Source organism: Lagenorhynchus albirostris, chromosome 1 (assembly GCF_949774975.1).
Source record: "Lagenorhynchus albirostris chromosome 1, mLagAlb1.1, whole genome shotgun sequence".
Taxonomy (NCBI): Eukaryota; Metazoa; Chordata; class Mammalia; order Artiodactyla; family Delphinidae; genus Lagenorhynchus; species Lagenorhynchus albirostris.
In genome coordinates this window covers 74,266,198-74,288,732 of record NC_083095.1, presented here as the reverse complement: position 1 = coordinate 74,288,732, position 22,535 = coordinate 74,266,198, and the positions used below count along the sequence as shown (strand labels likewise).

The 22,535-nt window shown below is 55.7% G+C and overlaps 2 protein-coding genes across 11 annotated transcripts in view; one reads left to right on the top strand and one right to left on the bottom strand.

Annotated features, from left to right (window-relative positions):
- Positions 1-9,402, top strand: part of PABPN1 (poly(A) binding protein nuclear 1) — a 34,268-nt gene extending 24,866 nt beyond the window's left edge. For both annotated transcript variants that reach the window (XM_060145453.1, XM_060145443.1), the window contains exons 8-9: positions 2,093-2,285; positions 9,042-9,402. The gene's annotated coding sequence lies outside the window, so the exon portion shown is untranslated. The remainder of the gene's footprint in view (positions 1-2,092; positions 2,286-9,041) is intronic.
- On the bottom strand, positions 1,371-21,322 carry SLC22A17 (solute carrier family 22 member 17). Of its 9 annotated transcripts, XM_060145351.1 has the most exons (16): positions 20,473-21,208; positions 20,147-20,227; positions 15,451-15,729; positions 15,052-15,192; positions 14,211-14,933; positions 13,741-13,830; positions 12,159-12,335; positions 6,733-7,242; positions 6,537-6,640; positions 4,276-4,430; positions 3,528-3,693; positions 3,186-3,331; positions 2,917-3,022; positions 2,539-2,756; positions 2,140-2,251; positions 1,371-2,005 (listed from the first exon to the last, which is right to left on the bottom strand). In XM_060145351.1, the coding sequence occupies exons 1-16, from the start codon at positions 20,488-20,490 to the stop codon at positions 1,717-1,719; spliced, it is 3,315 nt and encodes a 1,104-aa protein (XP_060001334.1). In that variant the 5' UTR covers positions 20,491-21,208; the 3' UTR covers positions 1,371-1,716. The 9 variants fall into 9 exon arrangements, with proteins under 9 accessions (XP_060001334.1, XP_060001342.1, XP_060001353.1 ...); XM_060145359.1 differs by lacking the exon at positions 20,147-20,227 and having other exon boundaries at positions 20,473-21,188; XM_060145370.1 differs by lacking the exons at positions 15,451-15,729; positions 20,147-20,227 and having other exon boundaries at positions 20,473-21,161.
- Between the last annotated feature and the right edge of the window lie 1,213 nt (positions 21,323-22,535).

Sequence of the window (22,535 nt, the reverse complement as noted above, 5' to 3'; positions counted from 1 at the left end):
AGACATGCTTTTCTTAAGAATTCCTCTCTCCAGGACCTCCTCACCTTTCCTACCTCCAGGCCTTTGCTCTCCCTATGTCCTTTGAATTGAGAGCTATGTACCTGTCTCCTGGGCCCTTGCCTAAGGTCTTTCTGCCTCTCTGAGTCTCACCTCCTTCAGGAGGCAGCCTTTTGATGCTCCAAACCACTGGTCTCTCTTCCTCCTCATTAATATTACCAGTGTTAGATGGATTTTAAGCTCCTTGAAGGATGGCCCACGCCCTAAACATCCAGGATGGAACTGGTCTGTAAATCCGGCACAGGAAACATTTGTTTAAAGAATTAACAAATACAACTTTTTGAACACCTATCGTGGGTCACATGTTGGTGTTTCAAAGTTGCGTAAGACAAAGTTCCTGTCCTCAAGGGGCTTACCATCTAGTGGGATAATTTAAGAGGCACTTACAATGTACTATCTTGTTTAATCCTCATAGCAACCCTTGAAGGAAGCTGGAGGTTAAGAGACTTGCCCAAAGCCAGGCCAGGGCTAGTCAAAGGCAGGCCCTGGCACTGAGGTGGAAGGCCTAGTCTCCTACAGCCCCCTCCCAGGGGGGCCTAGAGACTCAGTCCTCACTTCCAAGGGTCGCACACAAAGATTGGAAGGAGTTGGGAAGCTGGCCACGGTGTGCATCCCTAGAGAGCTCCAGCTCCAGGATCCAGTTATATCCCAGCTGACACTCGTTAACTTTGTAACCTTGGGCAAGTTACTGAGTCTCTGAGTGTCAGTTTCGTCATCAGTAAAAGAAGAAGAATACTGTCGTGGGCATCCATTGTGTTCACCTGCACAACTCCAGTCCTACTTCTGCCAGCAGCACTCAGGTACTGCTTTCCCCTCCCCAGTTGTCAGTAATAGGGGTGGGGTGGGGTGATACACAAGCTAGCCAGTCACTTGCTCTCTTGCCTTTTCTGGCTCCTGGCCTTTTATGACTAGTTCTGCTTTTCCTTCTGCTCTGTGAGCTCCGCACCACAACCTGCCCCACCAGATCCCTTTAATAAATTGCCTTTGTGTTTAAGTTCATTAGAGTCAGTCAGTTATTATTGCTTGCAAAAACAAGAAGCTTTAATTGATCCAAACACCTACCTTGCAATGTTGTAAGGCTTAAATGATTAAATGAAGTTTGTAAAGTGCCTAGCCCAGTCCTAGCAGCATAGCAAGCAGTGAGTAAGGGGTGGTGGTAGTTGTCTGTAAGTTAACATGGTGGGGGAGTGAGAAGAGGGGGCAGGTGCAGGGAGGGGGAGGGAGATTTTTACTGGTTTGGGTTCCACTGAGAGAAACCTTCCCCCAAGAGACAGTGAGAAGGACAACAGAAGGGAGGGAAGTCCAGGCTATGGTATGCTCATTTATTCAAAATGTCTTTATTGAAACAGAATGATAGAGCAAGAAAGAATGAGGTCTGGGAGGATGTCTTTGGGCATAGGATGGAGCCCAGACCTGGTGGATACAGTGTGGAGCTCCCTCCCTGTCCCCTGACTCTTGCCAAGGAAGTGAACACAAAGCAGCAAGGAGGAGATGGGGTTGAGGGCAGCCCTCTGAGCTCTCCATGATGACTGGCGTGAGATGCCTCTGAGGCTTCAGGGCAGCCCTGCCTTCCTCATTCAGTCCTCCCGCTCTCCTTGCCAGGGCCTTGTGCCACCTTTCTGTATGGGCCAGCCTCCTGCCAGGGTGCTCGAAGGTTGCTCAGAGGGCAGGGTTGGGGGTGGCAAGCAGTGGAACGTGGTCACAGCGGTTAGGGGGTGGCTGCCGCAGCAGGGAGGGCCGGCGGCACAGCTCCCCATCCCGGAGCACCTCGGGCAGGAGCTTGCGTTTGGTCTCCGGCAGAAGCATGATGCTGAGGATGCAGAGGAGAGCACAGGCCGCCAGCACCACGTGCTGCAGGAAAGCTCCGTGGCCCATGTGGAGGCGCTGGGCTGGGCCACTCAGCCCGCCAAGTGCCCCCAGTGCCATGATCAGGCCCAGGCCTCGGCCCCTGGGAGAGACAGACAAGGCACTGAGCCTGTAGCTGTGGGCCTCACCCCAGCTCTTCTCCAGCAGCCTCCCCTTTTTCATCCCTCAGGCCCTGTCCTCAGCTGGAGACTCCCCTGGCAGCACCCCTGCTCTCACCGGACAGTGGTAGGGATGACTTCAGCAGCAAGGAGCGTGCTGAGGATGCCAGCAGCTTGGGAGGAGAAGAGGCCAAGGACGGAGAAGGTGGTGATGGCAGCCTCGTTCAGATCTGGAGGAGCAAGAGATGGAGCGTGTGAACAGAGGTAGGGAGGTCATGCTTGGCCTAGTCCCTGCCATCATCCCCTCTGATCCCTAGCCGGGCGGGTCTGGGCATTCACTCATCGGTTGAGAGAACAGACAGGACTGTGCGGCCAGGGGGAGAATTGTGGAAGATCTGGGCAGGGTCTGGTCTGGTTTTGGGAGGCCTGTGCCAGAAGCAGTGGCTGAGCCCGTCTGAGGCACCTCTGCTGGGGTTCCTTTGCTGAGCCCACACCGTGGGGAAGGGAGGATGCTCACAATCCCACAGGCCCAGCAGGACCAGGGACGCAATGCCAGTGAGGGTCATCGAGAGAAGCAGGATGCCCCGGCGGCCAAATCGGTCCACGGTGACCCCCAGGAAGACGCAGGCCAGGGCAGCTGTGCCGTTGGCCAGCAAGGAGCACAGGTAGAAGTCCGATGGGCTCCCTCCTCCTCCCACAGGCTGGTAGCAGTGACGAATGGCGTGGGCAATAAAGCTGTGAGACAGGGTGGGGAGGCGAAGAAAGGTGTCTGAATCTCCATCTGCAGCCTTTCACAGCCCTGGCTGGCCTCTGTAGGGGTCCTCAGGCTTTCCCCACCCGGCCAGCCCCCATCCCAGGTACTGGCCTGGCCCTTGGCTCAGACACCCAGGCTCACTTGGTGAATCCCAGGATAAGTAGATTTTTCCAGATGTTGCGGTAGTTGAGGAGGGAAGCGAAGGAAAAGGAGGATGTTGCAGGGAGAGGGCAGGTGTTCTCCAGGTCTTGGGAGACAGAGAGGAGCTGTCTGTTAGAAGGAACAGCTGAGAACCCAGGGTCCTCCCACATGGGTGGCAGGGACCCTGGGAGAAGGTGGTACAGCTACAACAGAGGGCACCATCATGTGTGCACACTGAGGTATCACCTGTAGGGACCCCTGTCTCTTACCCTGCAGGGCCTCCTGGGCCTCCTCTCCCAGCATCTGCCCGTGGGGCCGGTTCCGCTCAGCCAGTATCCTCAGCACAGACTGGGCCTCCTCAATCTGTCGCTTCACTATCAGCCACCGTGCAGACTCCAGAAACAGACCAGGCCAGCTGGGGGTGGGGTGGGGGGTACACTGTGAGGCCTCCTGAATCCTGACCCAGGGATGGAAAACTCCCACCTCTGAGGGGCTGGGGCTGGAGCAGGCCTGGACAAGGGGCAATGGAGAAGAGGAGGGGTCTCCAGGCTAGAGCTAGGCTGGAGGTAGAGATGGGAACGGCCAGACAACAGGTGGAGGGTGATACTGACCCATAAAACAGGAAGAGGATGCAGGGAGCGGTGATCATTCGCTGCAGAAATCGCCAGTCCTTAGAGACAAGGGCCAGGCCCAGGAACAGGAAGTGCCCCCCTACCCCCACCAACTCCCCTGCCAGGGCCACCCGAAGCCTCTGGGTTGGGTCGCACAGCTCCAGGCCTGGAGATACAGCAGGGACAGGGAAGAGAGGCCAGGGAGGAAGGAGGCGAGGGAGAGAAGAGGGGAGAGGGAGGGAGGAGGACAGAGAGCAAGGTCAGCCCCTGAGTGGAGGCTGCAGCCATCGCCTCCCACAGGCCAACCGCTAAGGCAAAGAGTGGAGAGTTGTTCAGTTCTCTCTCCTCTCCCACTCAAACCTGGGAGGGCTCGAGGGTCAGAGTCCCTGGTGGGTTTTCAGCATTCCCAAATTATGGGCCCTTTCACACCAGACCTCTTATTTGACTTTCACATTAACCCTTGTTCAAGGTCATACAGCTACTCAGGATTTCATTTTTAAAATAAGGCTCATTCCCTGACAGCAGTAAGTCCAGAGCAAGGAAAGCCTTAAAGATCATGGGAAGAGAGGGGTGTGGAGAGAAGGAAGACCCCTGGATCCTTCAAAGGCCTGGGCAGAGAGATTCCGGACAGCTGAAATCTGGGGCTGAAGAAGGGACTGAGAGGATCTTAGGGAGCAGTAGGAATGGCCTGGGGATATAGACAGGCAGCCATGAGTCCCTAGGGAAGCTCTGGGGGGATGCCACTCACGCATCAGGTAGACACCAAGGTCAACGCCGGCAAGCAGAAAGCCCAGGAGGAATCGGAGTGCCATGACACCTGTGGAGGAGCCTGCAGCAGCCCCTCCCACTCCACAGGGGCCCACCAGTCCCAAGGTCAGCAACACAATCCCACGACGGCCAAACCTGGAAAGTAGGGAGAGCCTCTGATCACCCAGACTCCCTGGGGGAGGAGTTGCTGGGTGGGGCCCAGCTGCCCACTTCAAAGCTGGAGGTATGAGGATGAGGCCCTGGAGTGAGGCTAGAGAAGATGGGAGAGGATGGGGACCATGGTTGGCTACTGGGCACTGGGGCGAGGCTATGGTTCTGTGGGGGTAGGACCATTGACTCTTGGGATGGGGCTATTGGTCAGAGATGAGGGCATTTCTTCATGGAAGTGAGACCAACGATCAGAATGGATGGGATATTGCTTAGGGGACTTGGAACCATTGGTCCTTGGGCAGAGAGCTATTGGTCAGTGGGGATGGAGCTTGTCTTGCTCAGACTGGTCAGAGGAGATGGGGTCATTGATATATGGGGTTGGAGCTATTGATCTATGGAGGTAGGCCATTGGCCACTTGTCCATGGGGATAATATTGGTCAATGAAAGTGGAGCTCTTGATCTTAGGGGACTGAGTAATTGATTTTGGGGGATGAGGCCATTTTTCCGTGGGGTTGGGGCATGGGTCTACTAATCCATAGGGGTGGTCAGTGGGGATGGGGGCCACTGACCAGAAGATGGAGCCATTGATCCATGGGAATGGAGCTCTTAATCTATGGGATAGTACCATTGATCAGCAGGGATGATCACTAATCTTTGAAGATTTGACCGTTGATCTTTGAGGATGGAGCTATTGATTCATGGGATAGGGATCTCAGTCCATGTGGATGCGACAGTTGGCCAGTAGGGATGAATCTATTAATCCATAGGAATAATCAGTAAGGATGGGGTCACAGACCAGAGGAGATGAGACAATTGGTCAATGATGATGGTCACTGACTATAAGTCAGTGAGGACAGGGCTACTGAGTTGGGCTATTGACTTTGGGGGATAAGACCACTGATCTATGGGGATGTAGACTGGGGTCAATGGTCATTGGGAAGGGGGCACCGATAGCCTGAAGGGTGAAGCTACTGACCCAATGGGGGGAGCCATTTTTCCATGGGGCTAAGCTTATTGGCTAAGGTTACTGAATTTAGGAGCCTGAATTATTGGTCTTTGAGGATGAGGTTATTATTCCACAGGAATGATGCTACTGCTCTGTGGGTATGAGGCCACTGATGCATAAGGAGGGGCTATTGACCTATGGGTTTAGGATCATTTGCCCACAGGGGTGTGTGACTATTGGGCAGTGAGGATAGGCATTGATTTTAGGGAACTGGATTATTCAATGTTGGGTTGCCTTTGATCCATGGGAGTTGAACTATAAATCCATTTGGATGAGACTGTAGACCAGTGGAGATGAGTTTAATAATCCACAGGGATGGTCAGTGGAGATGGTGTCGAGGATCAGAGGAGATGGGAGTTTTGACCCCTGGGAAGAGCTATTGGTTGGTGGGGATGGGTTGTTGATCTTTGAGATGAGGCCACTGATTCCTGGAAATGGGGCTTTTGATCTGAGAGGACCTGAGAGCACTGAAGATCCATGAGGATGGGGCTGTTAGTCTTGGGGGAGGGGTGCTATTGTGGTCACTGATCCATGGGGGTTGAACTATTGACCCCCATGAGGGTAGTCATTTGTTTATAGAGTTGAGCTATTGGTCAGTGTGAATGGAGCTGTTGATATTTAGAAATTAACATAATGAGCTTTAGGAATGAGGCCCTTGAGATGGAGTTAACAGTCCAGGTGGATAGGGCTGTTAGCAAAGATGAGTCTATCAATCCATGATGATGGTGAGGCAGGTGCTTGGTGGTGATAGGGATGATAGAGGAGAAGTTAGGACTTTCGATCTGTGGATATAGGGGTTTTGGTCAGTAGGGATGGGGCTATTGTCTTTTGAGATGAGGCCATTGATCCATAGATCTAGGGATTGGCAAGGAAGGAAGAGTTATTCCCTGTGTGGAAGAGGTATGGAAGGAGTATCTCTTGATGGGGAGTGAAGCTGAGACAGGGGTGGGGCTGCATATCATTGAACAGAAGAAATCCAGAGAACACTGCAAAGTCCACCGAGTCCCCTTCAGCCTCTTGCCAAGGCAAGCTGCCTGGGCCAGCCTCCCTAGCACCCCCTCCTCTCTACTTGCCCAGCCCTCACCTGTCTGCCGGGTAGCCCAGGAACAGGTAGCCAGAGGCAAAGCCCAAGATGAAGAGGATCTGCTCCAGGATCACCTGCCAGCCCAGGTCACACACCAGATCCCACTAGAGACGTGAGAGGGATGGAGTGGGTGTGAGGCCCCTCGCTGGTCGCTCTCGGCCCGCCCCCAAACCCGCGGCCCACCAGGCTGCCTCACCTGGCCGATGGCGTTGGTGGTGAGCACGGGGAGGCCGTTATAGTCCCAGTCCTTGAGGCAGTGGTTGAAGTCCGGCGGGGCGAAGCCGCTGCACGAGGGGTCCGTACTGGTGGCGATGCGGCTGGCGGCGCTGGCTGCTAGGGCGGCGCTGGCGACGCTGACGCCGCTGGCGTTGGGGGGCTGCTCCCAGCCAGAGGCGTTGGGGGCGAAGGCCCCGTAGTGGCAATGCAGCGGGGGCGCCAGCGTGAAGATGGGGTCCGAGGCCATGCCCAGCGCCACAAAGAGCACGGGCAGGCAGCAGAGGCCGAGCTGCAGCTGCTGGCCGCCGCCCAGCGCCCCCACCTGGGCGAGCAGCGCCTCGAAGCTGAGGGGGCCGGGGGGCACGGCCAGCGACAGGCTGCTGCCCATCCCGTCGCCACCCGCGTCGCCCTCCCCATCCCGCTCGCGTTCGCGCTCCCGCTCACCCTGCAGCTGCTCCGTGGGCACCGCATCTCCGAGGGTCCCGACCTGCTGTGTGAGGGGGGTGAGGTAAGGGGTGTGTGAGGTGGTGGCAGGAGAAGGGTGAAGCGGAGAAAACCGCAGAGTAAGGGAAGAGGCCGGGACCAGCGGGAGGAAGGCGGGCGGCGGAGGAGGGGGCGCAGGAGGAAAAGGCCGGGCTCTTGGCGGGGGTGCTGGGAGATGATGGCGTAGCCCCCAGGGCGCGGGCACTTACTCCATTGGGGCTGGGGGTGATCTCTACAGTGCTGTCGATTTTGCTGCCGCCCCCGCCATTGGGCTCGGGGGTCCCGGTGGCCACCCGGGGAGCCAGCTTGCCGACCGCAGGGGCCCTGGCGGCCCGCACCGAAAGGATGCACTGCCCTCTGGCCCAGTGGCGCGCCCGGTGCCCGGACACAGAAGCCGGAGAGACCCTGCTCTGCAGCCGCGGGCGCCTCCTTCGTCTCTGCGATCTCTGCGCTGCTTTCCCCTCCCCTTCCTCCAGACTCTCCTCCCCTTCCCACGTCAGCAGAACCTTCGGTCCAGACTCTTCGTCAGAGAGAGGAAGGGGGGCCAGGGCCCAGCGGAGGGAGAGGATGGGGCTCTGTCTCCGTTCCCTGGGTCTGCGGACCATTGCGGTATAAAGAGGAAAAAAAAAAAAAAGACCCTGAAGGATAGTAGATCCCAGGCAGATGCCAGCAATTCCTCCTTTGCTTCCAGTTCTTCTTTCTCATCTACCCATCCATCCACCTACCCACCCATCCATCCATCCATCCACTCATTCATCAGTAAAATTTATTAAGTGTCTGCTATGTTCTGGCCTTGTGCTGGGCTTTGGGGATAACAGGATGGACAAGACCGACCTTGGAGAAGCTTACTGAGACAGACGGGTATACTGGAAGTGATGACACGGGGCATGCATATGGTGGACTGGGCTGGGCACTGTACTCAGCCTTGGCCTTAGTCCTCTACAAGACCATTGTCTGGTTTCACCACCCCCTCCCTGGCTGAGTCTCCATCATTTCTCAACAGCATTTGGCACTGTTGGCCACCCCTTCCTCTAACCACTTTTTTCCTTGGCTGCTAAGTCCCACACTCTCCTGGTTTTCTTTCTCTTGCTCCTCTTTTCTCTACTGCAGGCTTCTCCTCCTCCTCCTTGCCATCATTCGGTGTCTGCGATCTTCAGAGGCTTGGTTCTAGGTCCTCCCCTCATCTCACACTGTTCTTTCCACCTCGGGATCTCACCTGTGCCCACGGCTTTGATCACCCCCAGTATAAACAATACGAGCCAATACAAACCTGATCCCCAGATCTACATTTCCAGTTCCCACCTCTCTTCTGAGCCCCAGACCCATGAAGCCACCTCTTATTTGACCTCTTACCTTGGATGACTCACAGGGATCTCAAACTCAATACATCCAAGACCAAACTCATGTTTCCCCCCAACCCCCCACCACCCTGGTTGTCTTCTAGTGCTTCTTTCCTCACTGAATCTTTCCTCATCATCCAATTGTGGCCAGATGCTCAGCTGACAGCCCTTGGAGTGCCCTCTTCCTTACCCCCATGTCAGATCCTTTACAAAATCCTGTCTGTTTTACTTTCTATATAGTTCTCAGATATTCTGCTTCTCTCCAACTCGACCACCACTAGTCAAGCTACCTGTTGTACAGACTGCTTTAGCCTCAATTCTTAACCAGTGTTCTGCATCTGCTTTGTTTCCATCCCTTTTCCCCATCTGTTGTTCATAGTGCAGACAGAGTGATCTTTTCAAAATGCAGATCTGGGACTTCCCTGGTGGCACAGTGGTTAAGAATTTGCCTTGCCTCCCAATGCAGGGGACATGGGTTCAATCCCTGGTCCAGGAAGATCCCACATGCCGGAGCAACTAAGCCCGTGTGCCACAACTACTGAGCCTGTGCTCTAGAGCCCGTGAGCCACAACTACTGAGCCCCCGTGCCACAACTACTGAAGCCTGTGCGCCTAGAGCCCGTGCTCCGCAACAAGAGAAGCCACTGCAAGGAGAAGCCTGCGCACCACAAAGAAGAGTACCCCCCGCTCGCTGCAACTAGAGAAAGCCTGCGCGCAGCAACAAAGACCCCACGTAGCCAAAAAAAAAAGTGTATCTGTTCATGTCCCTTTCCTACTTAACAGCCTTCAATGTCTTCTCACTGTCAAGGTAAATACTAATTTTCTAGATATCTCAAACGTGACCCTGTGCTCTCTGCAGCTCCACCTCACATCTCTCCCCAAACTCTCTGCGCTCCAGTCACACTGACGTTCTTTCAGGTTTTCCAGTGCCACGGGTCCCTTGCATTAAGCTGGTCTTTACACCTAGAAGGCTTCTCCTCCCCCTACTCAGTGTGATTTACAGACTACCAGCAGCTGTGTAACCTGGGAGCTTGTTAGAAATGCAGAATCGCAGCCCTTTGAGTCATAATCTGCATTTTAACCAGATCCCTAGGTGTATGTACATTAAAGTTTGAGATACACTTCTCTAAGAGACTTGATATCTAATAGGTACTTTATTCTCTAATTCCAGGTAAGGGCTGAAAAGGCATGTCCTATCAGTCTCAGCTGGGAAATCCATTCCCTCTTGTCTCCACTGAACCACACTCATAATTTGCCTCCTCTGTTCAGAAATTTTCTAAATATGGGAAACTATTCTAATGCAATAAGCAGCCTCACACCACTTTCCCTCCCCCAACTCATTTGAGCATCTCTTCGGGATTTACTTTTGGTGCTGTCACAGCCAACATTCCTTGGGGTTTGTTTGTGTCCTTGTGTCTGTCCTGGAATTATCATCCCTTTGACTTTCTGTGGTGCTGGGCTGTTTACATGCATTGTCTTGTTAGGGCCTCACAATAAGCCTGCGAGACCATTATGTTCATCCTCATATTAAAGATGAAACCAGGACTTGGAGGGACTGACGGGATTTACCTGCAGACATATAGGTACATGGAAACTTGCACAGAGACCTCTGACTCTAATTCCAGGCCGATCTCTTGAAATTCTTTCTGGAAGGTGATGGAGGATGGCCCCTGTTACAAGTCTTCAACACCTGGGGTAAATTTTGGTGGCCTCAGAATCTGAAAATGAGTTTCCTTTTGAGAGTGAAATGAGAACAAAGAACCCAAAATGGAGGAGGCAAATGCATGGGGAAAGGGGCCAAGGGACTAAGAGTGTGATTGAATTTTGGGGTGCCTCCAACCCAGTCACTGTGGCAGAGTAGCATCTTGGGAAAGCAGAACTGAAGCAATGGATCTGTGGCTTGGACTACTTCCCTTGTGGTAAATGGCTGGAGTGATCCCCTATCTAAGCCATGGCCCATTAATTTCACCAAAGCCCCGTGGACTATGGACTTCCAACGCATTAAATTCACTGGCCCCTCAGCTCCTCTAAAAGATGGTGTGTCCAGAAGGACAGTCAGGAAGCCTGGAGAGGGGAGTTTAAGGGGCTAGACCTTCTTGGGTTAACTGAAGGGAGAGGGCGCCCAGGCCAGCAGCGCTCTCCAGTTGGCCAGAGTTGAGGACAGCTGGGGTGACCTCTCCAGCATGGCACCATGAAGGCTCTCTTGTGGCCACCCTCTCCACATGTGCACCTCTCTAATGACATCACTTGACATTGGTCTTGGAGGTCTTGGAGGAGAGGCCTTGGTCACAAATCAGGGCCTGCCTTCCTGCTATGCCGCGTCACAGACTCTTCTTGGTTCTCTCATCCTCCGAGTCTCAGCACAGATACCACCTCACCTCCCCAACAATTCTGTCTAAAGTCTCCAATGGCCTCTCTCCTCACCTAGTTGGTCTGGCATATCACCCTGTTTATTTCCATTACCAGCAACTGTCAACTTTGTGGCAGGTTTCTTTCTTTACTTACTTCTTTTAGCTGACTCGTTTATATCCAGCCCACCCCCATGATGTACCTTCAGAACAGCGCCTGGCACATCACATGGGAGCAGAGAACCTGCCAGATGAATAGTTGTTGAAGAAACAGCAAAATTTTCCCCAAAACCCTAAAGGCAGCCTGCCCACAGCCGTGCGTCTCATCATTTTGGCCAAGGGTGCCAGGCCCACTCCCCAGGCTCCCAAGAAGCAGAGTCAGGGAACCAGACAGCCTGGTTTATTGAGATGCACCAGCGCTCAAGGCCCAGCTCTCCTGTCTCCTGTGGGGAGGAGCCCTCTGGCCTCTCCCAGGCCTTCCCATTCTGGGTGGCCAACGTCCTGCCCTCACTCTCAGCTAACAGTGAGGCACTGATGTTCTAGAGCCAAGACACAGGACAGGAAAGGGGCTCCGGGTGGCCCCTTCCCCCAGAATCTGAAAATGATTCAGGTTTCAGCTACCTGAACCTCTGTGGGGCCGAAATCCCAGAGGCAGGCAGCCATGCGGTGCCCAAGAACCTCTGCGTCAGGCTGAGGGAGGAGGAAGGTCCAGTTCCTCCTTGCCCTGGAGGGCCTGGCGCCTGCCCCTGACAAAGCAGGGAATAATATTAAATATAAATAATTTATACAAAATGGCTCGTACAAAAAGCTGCGGGGTAGGGAAGGAGGCGCCTCCGTGAGAGGCTGAGATGACTGGAAGAGGGGGGAAGGGGGAGAGATGCCTCCACCTCTCCTAGTCCCTAAAACAGAGCCCTCCAGCTGCCCAAGGCCTTGCGGGGGCTCTGGCAGGCAGGCGAGGGCAGAGCAGGGCCAAGGGGCTCAGCGGGCCAGGCTGGTGAGCAGGGTGGTAAATTGCAGGGCCCGCCCTGCCAGCTCCGCCACACACTGCACCATCTCTTGGGCCGCAGGGCCGGATGGGTAGCCCAGGGCGGCCCCCTTGACGGCCAGCACCGTGGCCCGCAATGCCTGGCCCAGCGCTGTGCCTGCAGCTCCGACCTGTGCTCGCAGAGGGGTGGAGGCTGCCAGGCGGCCCAGGGTGTCCCCAACAAACACCAGGCGGTGAGCAGCCACCAGCACCTGCTTGCCGTGGGGCACGAAGAGGCGCGGGGGCTGGTTGGCCCGGGTGCTGGACATCAGGGCCGCCACGGCTGCCTGCAGTGTTGAGTAGTGGCCCTGGCACTGCCCAGCGTAGAAGTGCAGGAGCTGTAGATCTCCGGCGGGAAGAACCAGTGGCTCCCCTGGGGACGGGGCCTCCTGCGGGCGAGAAGAGTGGTCAGTGGGATTGCTCTCACTACTGCCGCTTTTGTTCTCACTTCCTTTCTCCTTCCCTCCCTTTGTTCCTCATTCCTTCCTTTCTCCCTGAGCTCAATTCCTTTAGATCGTACCTCTGCCCATCAGACAATTTAGATTCTCATAGCGAGTGGCAGGAAGGTACCCAGAATTGATGTCAGATAAATCTGGATACAAACAACCTCAAAAACAAGTCTCTGAACTTCATTGTTTCCTTGTCTCTAAAATGGGGAGCCTAGGACTGCACTGTCCAGTGTAAACGTAAGGCGAACCACCCATATAATTTCAAATTTTCTAGTAGCCACATTAAGAAAAGTCCAAAGAAATTGGTACATATTTTCTAACTCCATATATTAAAAATGTGGTAATTTCAACACTGTAATCAATACGAAAATTATTGAGATTGTTTTTCATACTAAGTCTGCAAAATCTGGTGTGCACTTTTCATTTACGGTACATTTCAGTTTGGACCGGTCACATTTGGGGGGATCGGTAGCCACATGTGGCTGGTGGCTACCAGACTGGAGAGTGCAGCTCTCGTCTCTGCCTCCTAAGGCTGCAGTGGCGATTAGCTGATACGATGTACAGAAAGGGCTGAGAACAGAGAATTGCACACTGTAAGCACTATGTGAGTGCTAACTATGGCTGTGACGCATGCGATGTGCTGAGCACAGGGTGTGGCACTTGGTACAAACTGACAAATGGTAGCTATCGTGATTAGGACCATTCTAGATCAGGTCGAGGAGACCATCTCACTTTCCCGAGGCCCAGAGAGATTAACTGGCGGCTTCTTAGTGGTGGAGCTGGGATTAGGAGCCGGGTCTCTTAGGAACCCAGGAATTCACAGTTGGAAGGGGCCTCAGAAGTCACCCGGCCCAGCAACTCTTCTGCTCCCTGACTGCTCGCTTTTCTGACTCTTCTCCAACACATTCTTTCCTCTCTTTCCGAATCCCTGATATCCTTTTCTTTCTTTCTTTTTTTTTTTTTGGTGGTACGCGGGCCTCTCACTGTTGTGGCCTCTCCTGTGGCAGAGCACAGGCTCCGGACACGCAGGCTCAGCGGCCATGGCTCACGGGCCCAGCCGCTCTGCGGCATGTGGGATCTTCCCGGACCGGGACACGAACCCATGTCCCCTGCATCGGCAGGCGGACTCTCAACCACTGCGCCACCAGGGAAGCCCCCTGATATCCTTTTCTAAGTTCCAGCTCCTTCCTGAATTCTAACTCCTCTCTACTCCAACTGTCCCGTTTCACTGAACTCTTACCCCCATCCTAAATCGATTTCCCTTGATGCTCGAGTTGAGAACAGCCCTTCTTCCAAGTTCCTGCTCCTCCCCGCCCCTTCTCTAGCACCACCCCCATGGGGTTACCTGCTGCTCTGGTGGCCCCCTCTCCAGCAGTTCAGGATCCCCTGGGGAGGCCTCATCCCGGGGCCTGGCTCCCTGAGCTTTATCCATGCCCTGCAGGGGGGGAGAGGGTCTCAGTGCAGTGGTGGGGGAGCAGGCTGGGGTCTAGCCTCCATGGTCTTCCTGCGCCTCCCCACTCCCACGTCCTCCCGAAGGTCTCTCCTGCCATCAGATCTGCAACCCCTTGACTCTAGGTCCGGGAGAGCTCTGGTGGCAGGTCAGAGGTCTCAGGGACCCTAGGCTGGGTTTAGGGGGAGGAATGTGGCACCGATACAAGTGATGTGGCCAAGTACTGGGGCCCAGGCCATAGGGTACAGGGCCATGGATGCGGAAGAAGGGAAGGGAGGAAGCTGGGGTCTGCATCTGGGGCCTCAGGCCTCCTTGCTGGCTCTCCTGGAGCCATTTCTGGTGGGGCTGGCTGGAGGCGAGCTCACCTTCAGGTGGACGTAGTCATACTCCTCGGCCATCGGGATGCCCTCGTACTCATTGTGGTGTCCTTCTTGATGGTCCTCCACCTCCCCGATCTCTGGATCCCCCTCGACCTTGGGGCCCCCGTAGCCCGGCAGGTGGGGTGGGGGTGGGGGCAGAGGCCGGTCCTGGATGCTGCCCTTCCGGCCTGGAGCAGGAGAGGGAGCCGGGGAAGGGCTGGGGGCCTCCGGGACAGGCAGGGCCGGCAGAGGGCGGCGGGACAGGCTCTCAGCTGAGGGCAAGCGGGGCCTGTGTGCGGGTGGGGGGCTTCTGGCCAGAAGCAGGGCCAGGGCGTCCAGGTCATTGGAAGCCGAGGCTGCCAGGGGCTCTGGAGAAGGGGGTGTCTCTGGCCCCAGCAGGGGGACGTCGTAGATGCCCTCGTCAGTGCCCCCGCTTTCCCCGTCTGCCAGCAGTTCCTCCGGTGCTTCGTACAGATTGAGCAGGGCGGATGCTCGTTTCAGGTTGGAGGGGGCAGCGTAGAGGGGGGGCCCTGGCTCTCGGCCCCCCTCCCAGTCCAGATCTGGCTCCAGGTCTGACTGTGGCTTCGGGGCCAGAGGCACGTCATAGGGAGCTTCATCTTCTCCAGGGAACTGGGGGACAACCCAGGCCAGAGGGCGGGAGAAAGAGGCCGGGGAGTCATAGGGGCCGTTGGAGGGAACTCGGAGGGCAGTGGGGGGTACGTCATAGACCTGGAGAGGAAGCAGTTGGTTACTCTCAGTCTCAGCAGTGGGCCCCCATTCTGCTAACCCCTACCCCCGAGAGCCGTCTGTTCCCTGCCCAACATACACACAAACCTCTAGCCCTCACCTCCAGGGCATCTCCAGGGGCAGCCTGTTGGGTCCCACTGCCTCTGGGGACCTTGTAGATGGGATCAGGGGAGGGCGGACAGGGTGCAGCCAGAGGTCCCGAGGTAGGACAGGGCCGAGCTGGAGGTGGTACCACATACACCTGGGGGATCAGCACAGGCGGGTGGGTCAGGTGGTGTGGGGACCAGAGGATCAGATAATGTGTGCCCGGGAGGAGCTTAGACATCTTCCAACCCCCTCCCTGTACCAGTGGGGAAAGAGCCCAGAAAGGGTTGGCCACCAGGATTAGTACAGCAGAGTCGGTGCAGAGCTGCCGTCTCAGGGCTCTCCCTCCTCCACGTGCAGGCACCGGCGGACGGGAATGTCCTGGCTTGGGGTTTTGGGGGGCTCCAGCTCTCACCTCCTGGTCCTCATTGCCGTGCTCTGGGGCTGGATGTGGTGAGCCAGGCTGGGCTGGCGGCACCTGGGAGAGGCCAGGCTTGGGTGCCGGACCATTGGGAAGGAGCTTCACTCTGTTGGCAGGCACAATGCCCTGCTGGCCGTGCAGGGAGCAGAGGCACCAGCCGTCCAGCCCACCAGCGCCTTCCCTCTGCAGCACCCGTAGAACGTCCCCTCGGCGGAAGGACAGTTCCTGGGGGGACTCGGCGGTGTTGTCGTACAGTGCCCGGGCCAGCTGGGCCTGATGGGTGAGGTGGGAGTAGGGAGAGGGGTCTTCACACACATATCAGGTCATGTCACCCCCTGCTCAAAACACAGAGCTCCCCATTTCCCTCAAGCTAAAAATCTTACCTCCTGACTCAGCCCTGCCTGTCTCCAGCTTCATCCCTTGCATTCTCCCTCTCTATTCCTTGATCTAGACAAGCTCTTTCCCACCTCAGGGCCTTTGCAGTCCCTTTACCTGTCCCCTGACTATTCATTTGACTGGCCCTTTTTCATCCTTCAGTTCTTCTTAAATGTCTTCTTCTCACTCTTCACCCCACCCCATTCTGTGTCTGTCTCCACCCATTGTTTCCTTCACAGTACTTTATACTATTTGTCTATTTACTTTAAAAAATCAATTTCTTCCCTTGTACTGTCAGCCCTGTGAGAAAAGGGATTTCTATATTCCTAGCCTCTGCAATAGGCCTACCTGGAATCAGTCCTCCATGAACATCTGTTGAATGAATTACATGAGGAAGTCCTGAAAAGGTCTCCCATAGGATCTCCTTTACCTTCCCTGTTTCCCAGTCAGCATCCCCTATAAGTAGGTTAGATTAAGCAGCTGCAGAGACCCCGTATTCTGAGAAGGAGTGGGAGAAGCCCAGCCCAGACACAGCCTCGACATAATAAGGAAGAAAACAGAAACCAAAGCAATTGTTTTGTTCTCAGTCTGAGCAAGTAAGGCTCTACCAGCAGAGGCTGAGGTTATCATGGAGAAAAGTGTATACACTCGTGTGTTTGTGTGTGTGTGTGTGTGTGTGTATGCAAGGGGGCTGGTGGACCAACCAAGAGCAAACATTTATCAGCCTGTTTCCAGTCCTGTCTGGTGGGGACATCTAAGCTTTTTCCTTTGAGAGCTACAGGCTCAGGTAAGCCACAGACATCAAGTGCAAATTATATAGCCAGACACTGAGCGAGTGTTTGCACCAATCATCTCATCTCATTTAATCCTCACAACAACCTGATGAGGGAGGAGCCATCATTATCCCCATTTGGAAAGGAAATTGGAACAGAGAGGTTGGTACTTTGCCCAATGACATACAGCTGGTGCAGCATGATTTGAACTCCAGGCTGTGGGATTCCAGAGCCTCTCACTCACTCCTCTGCTGCCACTTCACAACCATAAGCATAAGGATCTACTTTTTGGGAGTTCCCTGGTGGCCTAGTGGTTAGGATTCCAGGCTTTCACTGCCGTGGCCCAGGTTCAATCCCTGGTCACAGAACTGAGATCCCACAAGCCGTGCAGCGCACCCCCCCCCAAAAAAAAGGATCCACTTTTTTCTTCTTATATAAGTAACAGTAGTTAAGTCAAGAGGGCCCATGACATATATCCGGACAAAACTATAATTCAGAAAGAAACACACACCCCTAAGTTCACAGCAGCACTATTCACGACAGCCAAGACATGGAAACAACATAAATGTCCGTTGACAGATGAATGGATAAAGAAGATGTGGTACATATATACAATGGAATACTACTCACCCATAAAAAAGAATGAAATAATGCCATTTACACCAACATGGATGCAACTAGAGATTATCATACTAAGTGAAGTAAGTCAGAAAGAGAAAGACAAACACCATATGATATCACTTACATGTGGAATCTAAAGTATGGTACAAATGAACCTATCTATGAAACAGAAACAGATTCATGGACATAGAGAACATACTGGTGGTTGCCAAGTGGGAGGGGACTGGGGGAGGGATGGAGTGGGAGGTTGGGGTTAGCAGATGTGAGCTATTATATATAGAAGGGATAAACAACAGGGTCCTACGGTGTAGCACAGAGAATTATATTCAATATCCTATGATAAACCATAGTGGAAAAGAATCTAAAAAAGGATGTACATATATATGTATAACTGAATCACTTTGCCGTACAGCAGTAACACAACATCGTAAATCAACTATGCTTCAATTAAAAAAAAAAAAAAGGGACTTCCCTGGTGGCGCAGTAGTTAAGAATCCACCTGCCAATGCAGGGGACACGGGTGTGAGCCCTGGTCCACGAAGATCCCACATGACGCGGAGCAACTAAGCCCGGGGGCCACAACTACTGCGTGCTGCAACTACTGAAGCCCACACGCCTAGAGCCCACGCTCCGCAACGAGAGAAGCCACTGTAATAAGAAGCCCGCTTACCACAACCAAAAGTAGTCCCCGCTCACCACAACTAGAGAAAGCCTGTGCGCAGCAACGAAGACCCAAGACGGCCAAAAATAAAACAGAATTAAATGGGGCTTCCCTGATGGCACAGTGGTTGAGAGTCCGCCTGCCGATGCAGGGGACACGGGTTCGTGCCCCGGTCCGGGAAGATCCCACATGCCGCGGAGCGGCTGTGCCCGTGAGCCATGGCCGCTGAGCCTGCGCGTCCGGAGCCTGTGTTCCGCAACAGGAGAGGCCACAACAGTGAGAGGACCGCATACCGCAAAAAAACAAAACAAAACAGAATTAAATAATAAAAGTTTAAAAATAAAATAAAAAGATAACAACAACAACAAAAAGACTTAAAAAACAAAACAAAAAGAGGACCCATGGCTCAAACATGACTCAAGTTCATAGGAAGTCTTCATGATGCCCAAGTTCCCTTTGCTAGTCTCTCTTCACTGGGCTCTGGTTCCACCAAGTTATTTGGTAGAATCAAGCTTAAGCCACTCACAATGTCAAAATATATTCCGCTTCAGCTATGTTTCCTAAGTGACCCGAGCCTGCTGGCAGGATCCCAGGCAGTGGTAGAAAGCAGGTAGTTAGGCATTACTGAACAGGTAATCCACGTGGGCTGACTAACTCAGTGAAACATCTCAAGCTCAAGATCTCTGGCAGGCTGCATTTGGCCACCAGGCCCTGGGGGAAGGGTGTCTGGCTCAGCCAGCATGAGTGCATGTTTCTCGTGGCCGGTATTTCCCTCAGGTGGAGAGGTTGTCCAGCCCTTTATGGCTGGGTGATTTTAACAATAAGCTGACTTCTCTCGCCTGATTCCAAATGATCAAACCCTCTTCTGATTATATTTTGGCTTCTAAAGGATGTTGTCCCACAAAAAGCCAATACGCTAGCCAGATGACACAAATTCCTGGTTAGCCTGGCCTTTTTCTTTCTAACTGTAAATTAGAAATTGGCGTTTTGGATCTAGCCAGGGGGTTAAAAAGCACGGTTTCTGAGGCAGACCGACCTGAGTTTGAGTCCTGGCTCTGCCCCTTTCGAGCTGGGTGACTTTGGGCAGTTTGTTCAACCTCTCCAAGCTTCAGTTTCCTCCTTTATAGAATTCCATATCCACAGCTGAATATCCACTTTCAGATAATAACAGTACCAGCCTCACAGGGTTGTTGTGAGGACTGGGTGAGATAATGCATCAGAGAACCAGGACAAACCCAGACAAAGCTCAGGGCCAGCTTAGGGCCAGTAAACACTCAGTAAATATTAGCTGTTGTTAGGATCCTGTGAGTGTCATAAGCATAAATACCAACACCCCTCGCTCCCCCAGGCAAAAGAAAGATCTACCTCCTGGGACTACAAAGTTGACCAGCTGACCAGCTGGCTCCTGAGAAGGCATCTTTATGTCACAGTACCCCACTATGTTCAGGACCTCCCCCTCTTCTGGCTCCAAACTAGGGTCTGCTCACCATCATACAGATTGAGGAGCTAAGAGGAGTTTGGTCTGAGAAGGAATGAAAATCTAACTCATCCTCGGGGGGTGTGGGAGGATGTCAGAAGCCATGCTTCTCTTCCCAGCCTCACAATCCTCCTTCGCAGGATGCCCATTCAGAGGGGGCCAGAAAGCAGGTGGCAGCCTCGCTTTCCCTGGAAATCCTAAGGCCTAGGGAAGGGTGGACAGGGGACAGAGTTGCTTGGATTCAGACTACAAGCAGTAGAGGACAGAAAGCAGGGGCGGGGCTGTGAAGAGTTCCTCCCCGTGTCAGGTTTGAATTCTGTCCAATGGGACCAAACCTCTGGGCCTTGCAATTGCGGGAACCCAGGCCAGAGTCTCCGATAGACTGATTGATGATGGGTGTGGCCACCCCAGCTCTACCCCCTCCTCAGGGGCCCAGCTGACTTGTGAGGGAGTGGCTGTCTTAAAGGGGGGTGGCCGTGGGCTACACGCTCACTGGGAGGCCTCCTCCCACTGGCCCATCATGCCAGCTGTCTCCTCCCTTTGTCCCCAGTCCTAGGAAAGTGGCCAGAGGCTGGCTGACATCACCTCCCCTCCTCCCTCTATTTTCTCTTGCTCCCTGCCCGATCTCCCTCTTTGACGTTATTTCCCACCTTTCTGCCATCCCTCCTCTAGAGAAGGGCCTCCTTGGGCCCTTTGCCCTCTCCTATTTCCCTGAAGCCACCTCCGTTCTTTCAGCCCCCTCCCAACCTTTTACTAGCCTCCCAATCACAAGCCCCTGCCAACCTCCAGTGGCCATCTGTTCCCGCCCATAAAGGAGCAGATAGGACTCAGGCTTGCCCCCTCCCCTCCTTCCAGGAGCAGCCTCTGGAAAGAAAAAGGGGAGAATGGGGAGCGGGAGGAGAGAAGGGGGAGGCCAGATCCAGTAGGAGCTAGGGATGAGGAGTGAGAGGGGGAAAGGGAAACAAAAGTGCCAGAAGGGGGACACAGTCTCCCAAAGAAGCAAGGGACCAAGGAGCGAGACAAAGAGAAGGCAGAAATAAAAGTGACAGCAGTGCAGGACAGGCTGTGGACGTCTCTGCCCGGCAGCCTCCTCTCTCTGGTGGACTCACCGACGTGGCTATGGCCATGGCCTTGGCCTTCCGCGCGGCCAGCTCCAGGCCAGGCTCGGTTTCGCTGACTTCAGCAGCGGCTGCCCCGCACCATGGAGGCGGCCCCCTGCTGCGGCGCCTGAGTGGTGGCCTCCGCAGAGGTTGGAGGAGGAGAAAGAAAACCCACGAAACTCCCCAAATGGGAGGCAGCTTGGCCGGGCAGGAGGAGGAGCGGGGCGGGCCGGGGCGTCGCTGCGGGACCTCATCCAAGGGCGCGCGCTCTGCCCCGTCCCCGCGGCCTCCCGGGGGCTGCCGGGTGGACCAGGCCCCCGGAGCTGCCTGTCCTAGGCCGAGGGGGCACCCCGGATCCGCACAGGCCCAAAGCTACCTTCCAGTGCCAGGACGGGCGAGGAGGCGGGAGCTGGGGCTGCGCTCGACGCCTCTCCGGGCCGCTCAGGGCGGCCCCGAGGGCAGGGAGAAGCCGCCGGGGCGGTCGGGCTGGACGAGCGAGTTTAGGGGCCAAGCCTCCCCACCCGGCTGCCGCGCCGGAGAGCGGTGCTCCCGAGGCTGAGGGGCGTCGGGGGCTCTGCGGCAGCCCCGCTGCGAGGGAGGGGTGGGGGGGGCAGTGAAAACTGAGACGTTCGTCCCTCTTCAAACTCGCCCGACTTGGCGAACCGAGGCCAGGCTGGCGCCGAATGTCTCGGAGAGCGCGGCGGCTGGGCTGGGCGGCCCGAGTGGTTGCCTTCTGCCCAGACTCTCGCAGCCCCGGCGAGGAAGCGGGTTCCCAAACACGCACACTAGCTCGCAGCGCGCCTGGGGGTCTGGGGGCGCCGCGACGACGCCTCGCTACCCGCACGCGGGCCCGGCTCGAAGGGGCGGGACGGCGTTCCCCACACGCCCCCCTCCAGCCCTCGACGCCGGCGCTCCCGCTCCCACCCTCGGCCCCCGGCCCTCGGCGCTGGCCCCGCCGCCCCGCTTACACGCACCCTTGGCGGGCCCTCTCCGCGCGCCCCAGGGCTCGGGGCAGCCCGGGTGTCTCTGGCAACCGAGAGAAAGGCCACAAAGCAAAAGAAGGAGCAAAGAGAAGGCGAAGGAGGAGCAGAGGCCAGGGTCCTGCGGACTCGCCTGGAGGTGGGGCTGGGGGGGGACACTGAGAGCGCTGGGAAGGCTCCGGGGGTCGCGCGCGGCCTTCAGGCTCACCCCCCGCTCGCGGCTCCCCTCCCCTCCCCTTCCCGGGCTCCCGGCGCCCTTTCTGTGCAGCTCCTTTCTCCTCCCCTCGGGCCCTCTCCGCTCCGGCGCGGGGCTCAGTCCCGGGGATTAAGAGAAAGGAGGGAGGGGAAAAGGGAGGGGAAGGGAAGGGGCGGAGGAGAAAGAAGGACGATCCCTCCAAAGGCGGGTGTTGAGTTTCAGCTCAGGACCCTCGGGCCAAATTGCACGCCCCCTCCCGGCTCCTCTTCCCCGTCGGCTGCAGCCCGGCGTCGCGGCGAACCTCCAGGTGGTCTGGTTCGCTCCCTCCCGGGAGCTTTCCTCTCCCCGTCACGCCCCCGATCTCCCCCGCCGGCCCCGCGCCTCTCTACATCCCTTTCATTAGCCCCACATCTGTCTTTCCCTTGGGAGGGAGCACGCTCCTTCCGCCTTTCTGGGGTCCTCCGCGGAGCCTGTCTACTCCCTTGGCAGGGCCTCCGCAGGGGTCTGGGGCTGGACACGGATTCTAGCCCTGGCGAGAAAACGTGATGCCTGAGCATCTGGTCCCGGAGCCGCGGGCGGGCCGGTTGTGCCGCCTCTTAACGCTTCTCTGCCAGTCTAGACCTGTCCCCTGCCCTCACTCTGGCTCGCTCCTGAGGAGCAAAAGTGGGGACTTCGGGCACAAAAGGGCAGGACTCTTTCAGAGGAGCTGGGATTGCCCCCAAGCTTCGGCTGGAAGGACGCGGCTCGTGTCCCCCACACCTCTCCTGCCCGGTTACTGCTCCTTCGCGTGCGCTGCCTCCCTCCAGTTGCCCGCCCCCTCCCCGCCCACCCCGCGTTCTTCCTTTGGGAAAGAACACATCGAGGCCTCTCAGAGGCTCCAGAGAAGCCTTCCTTCT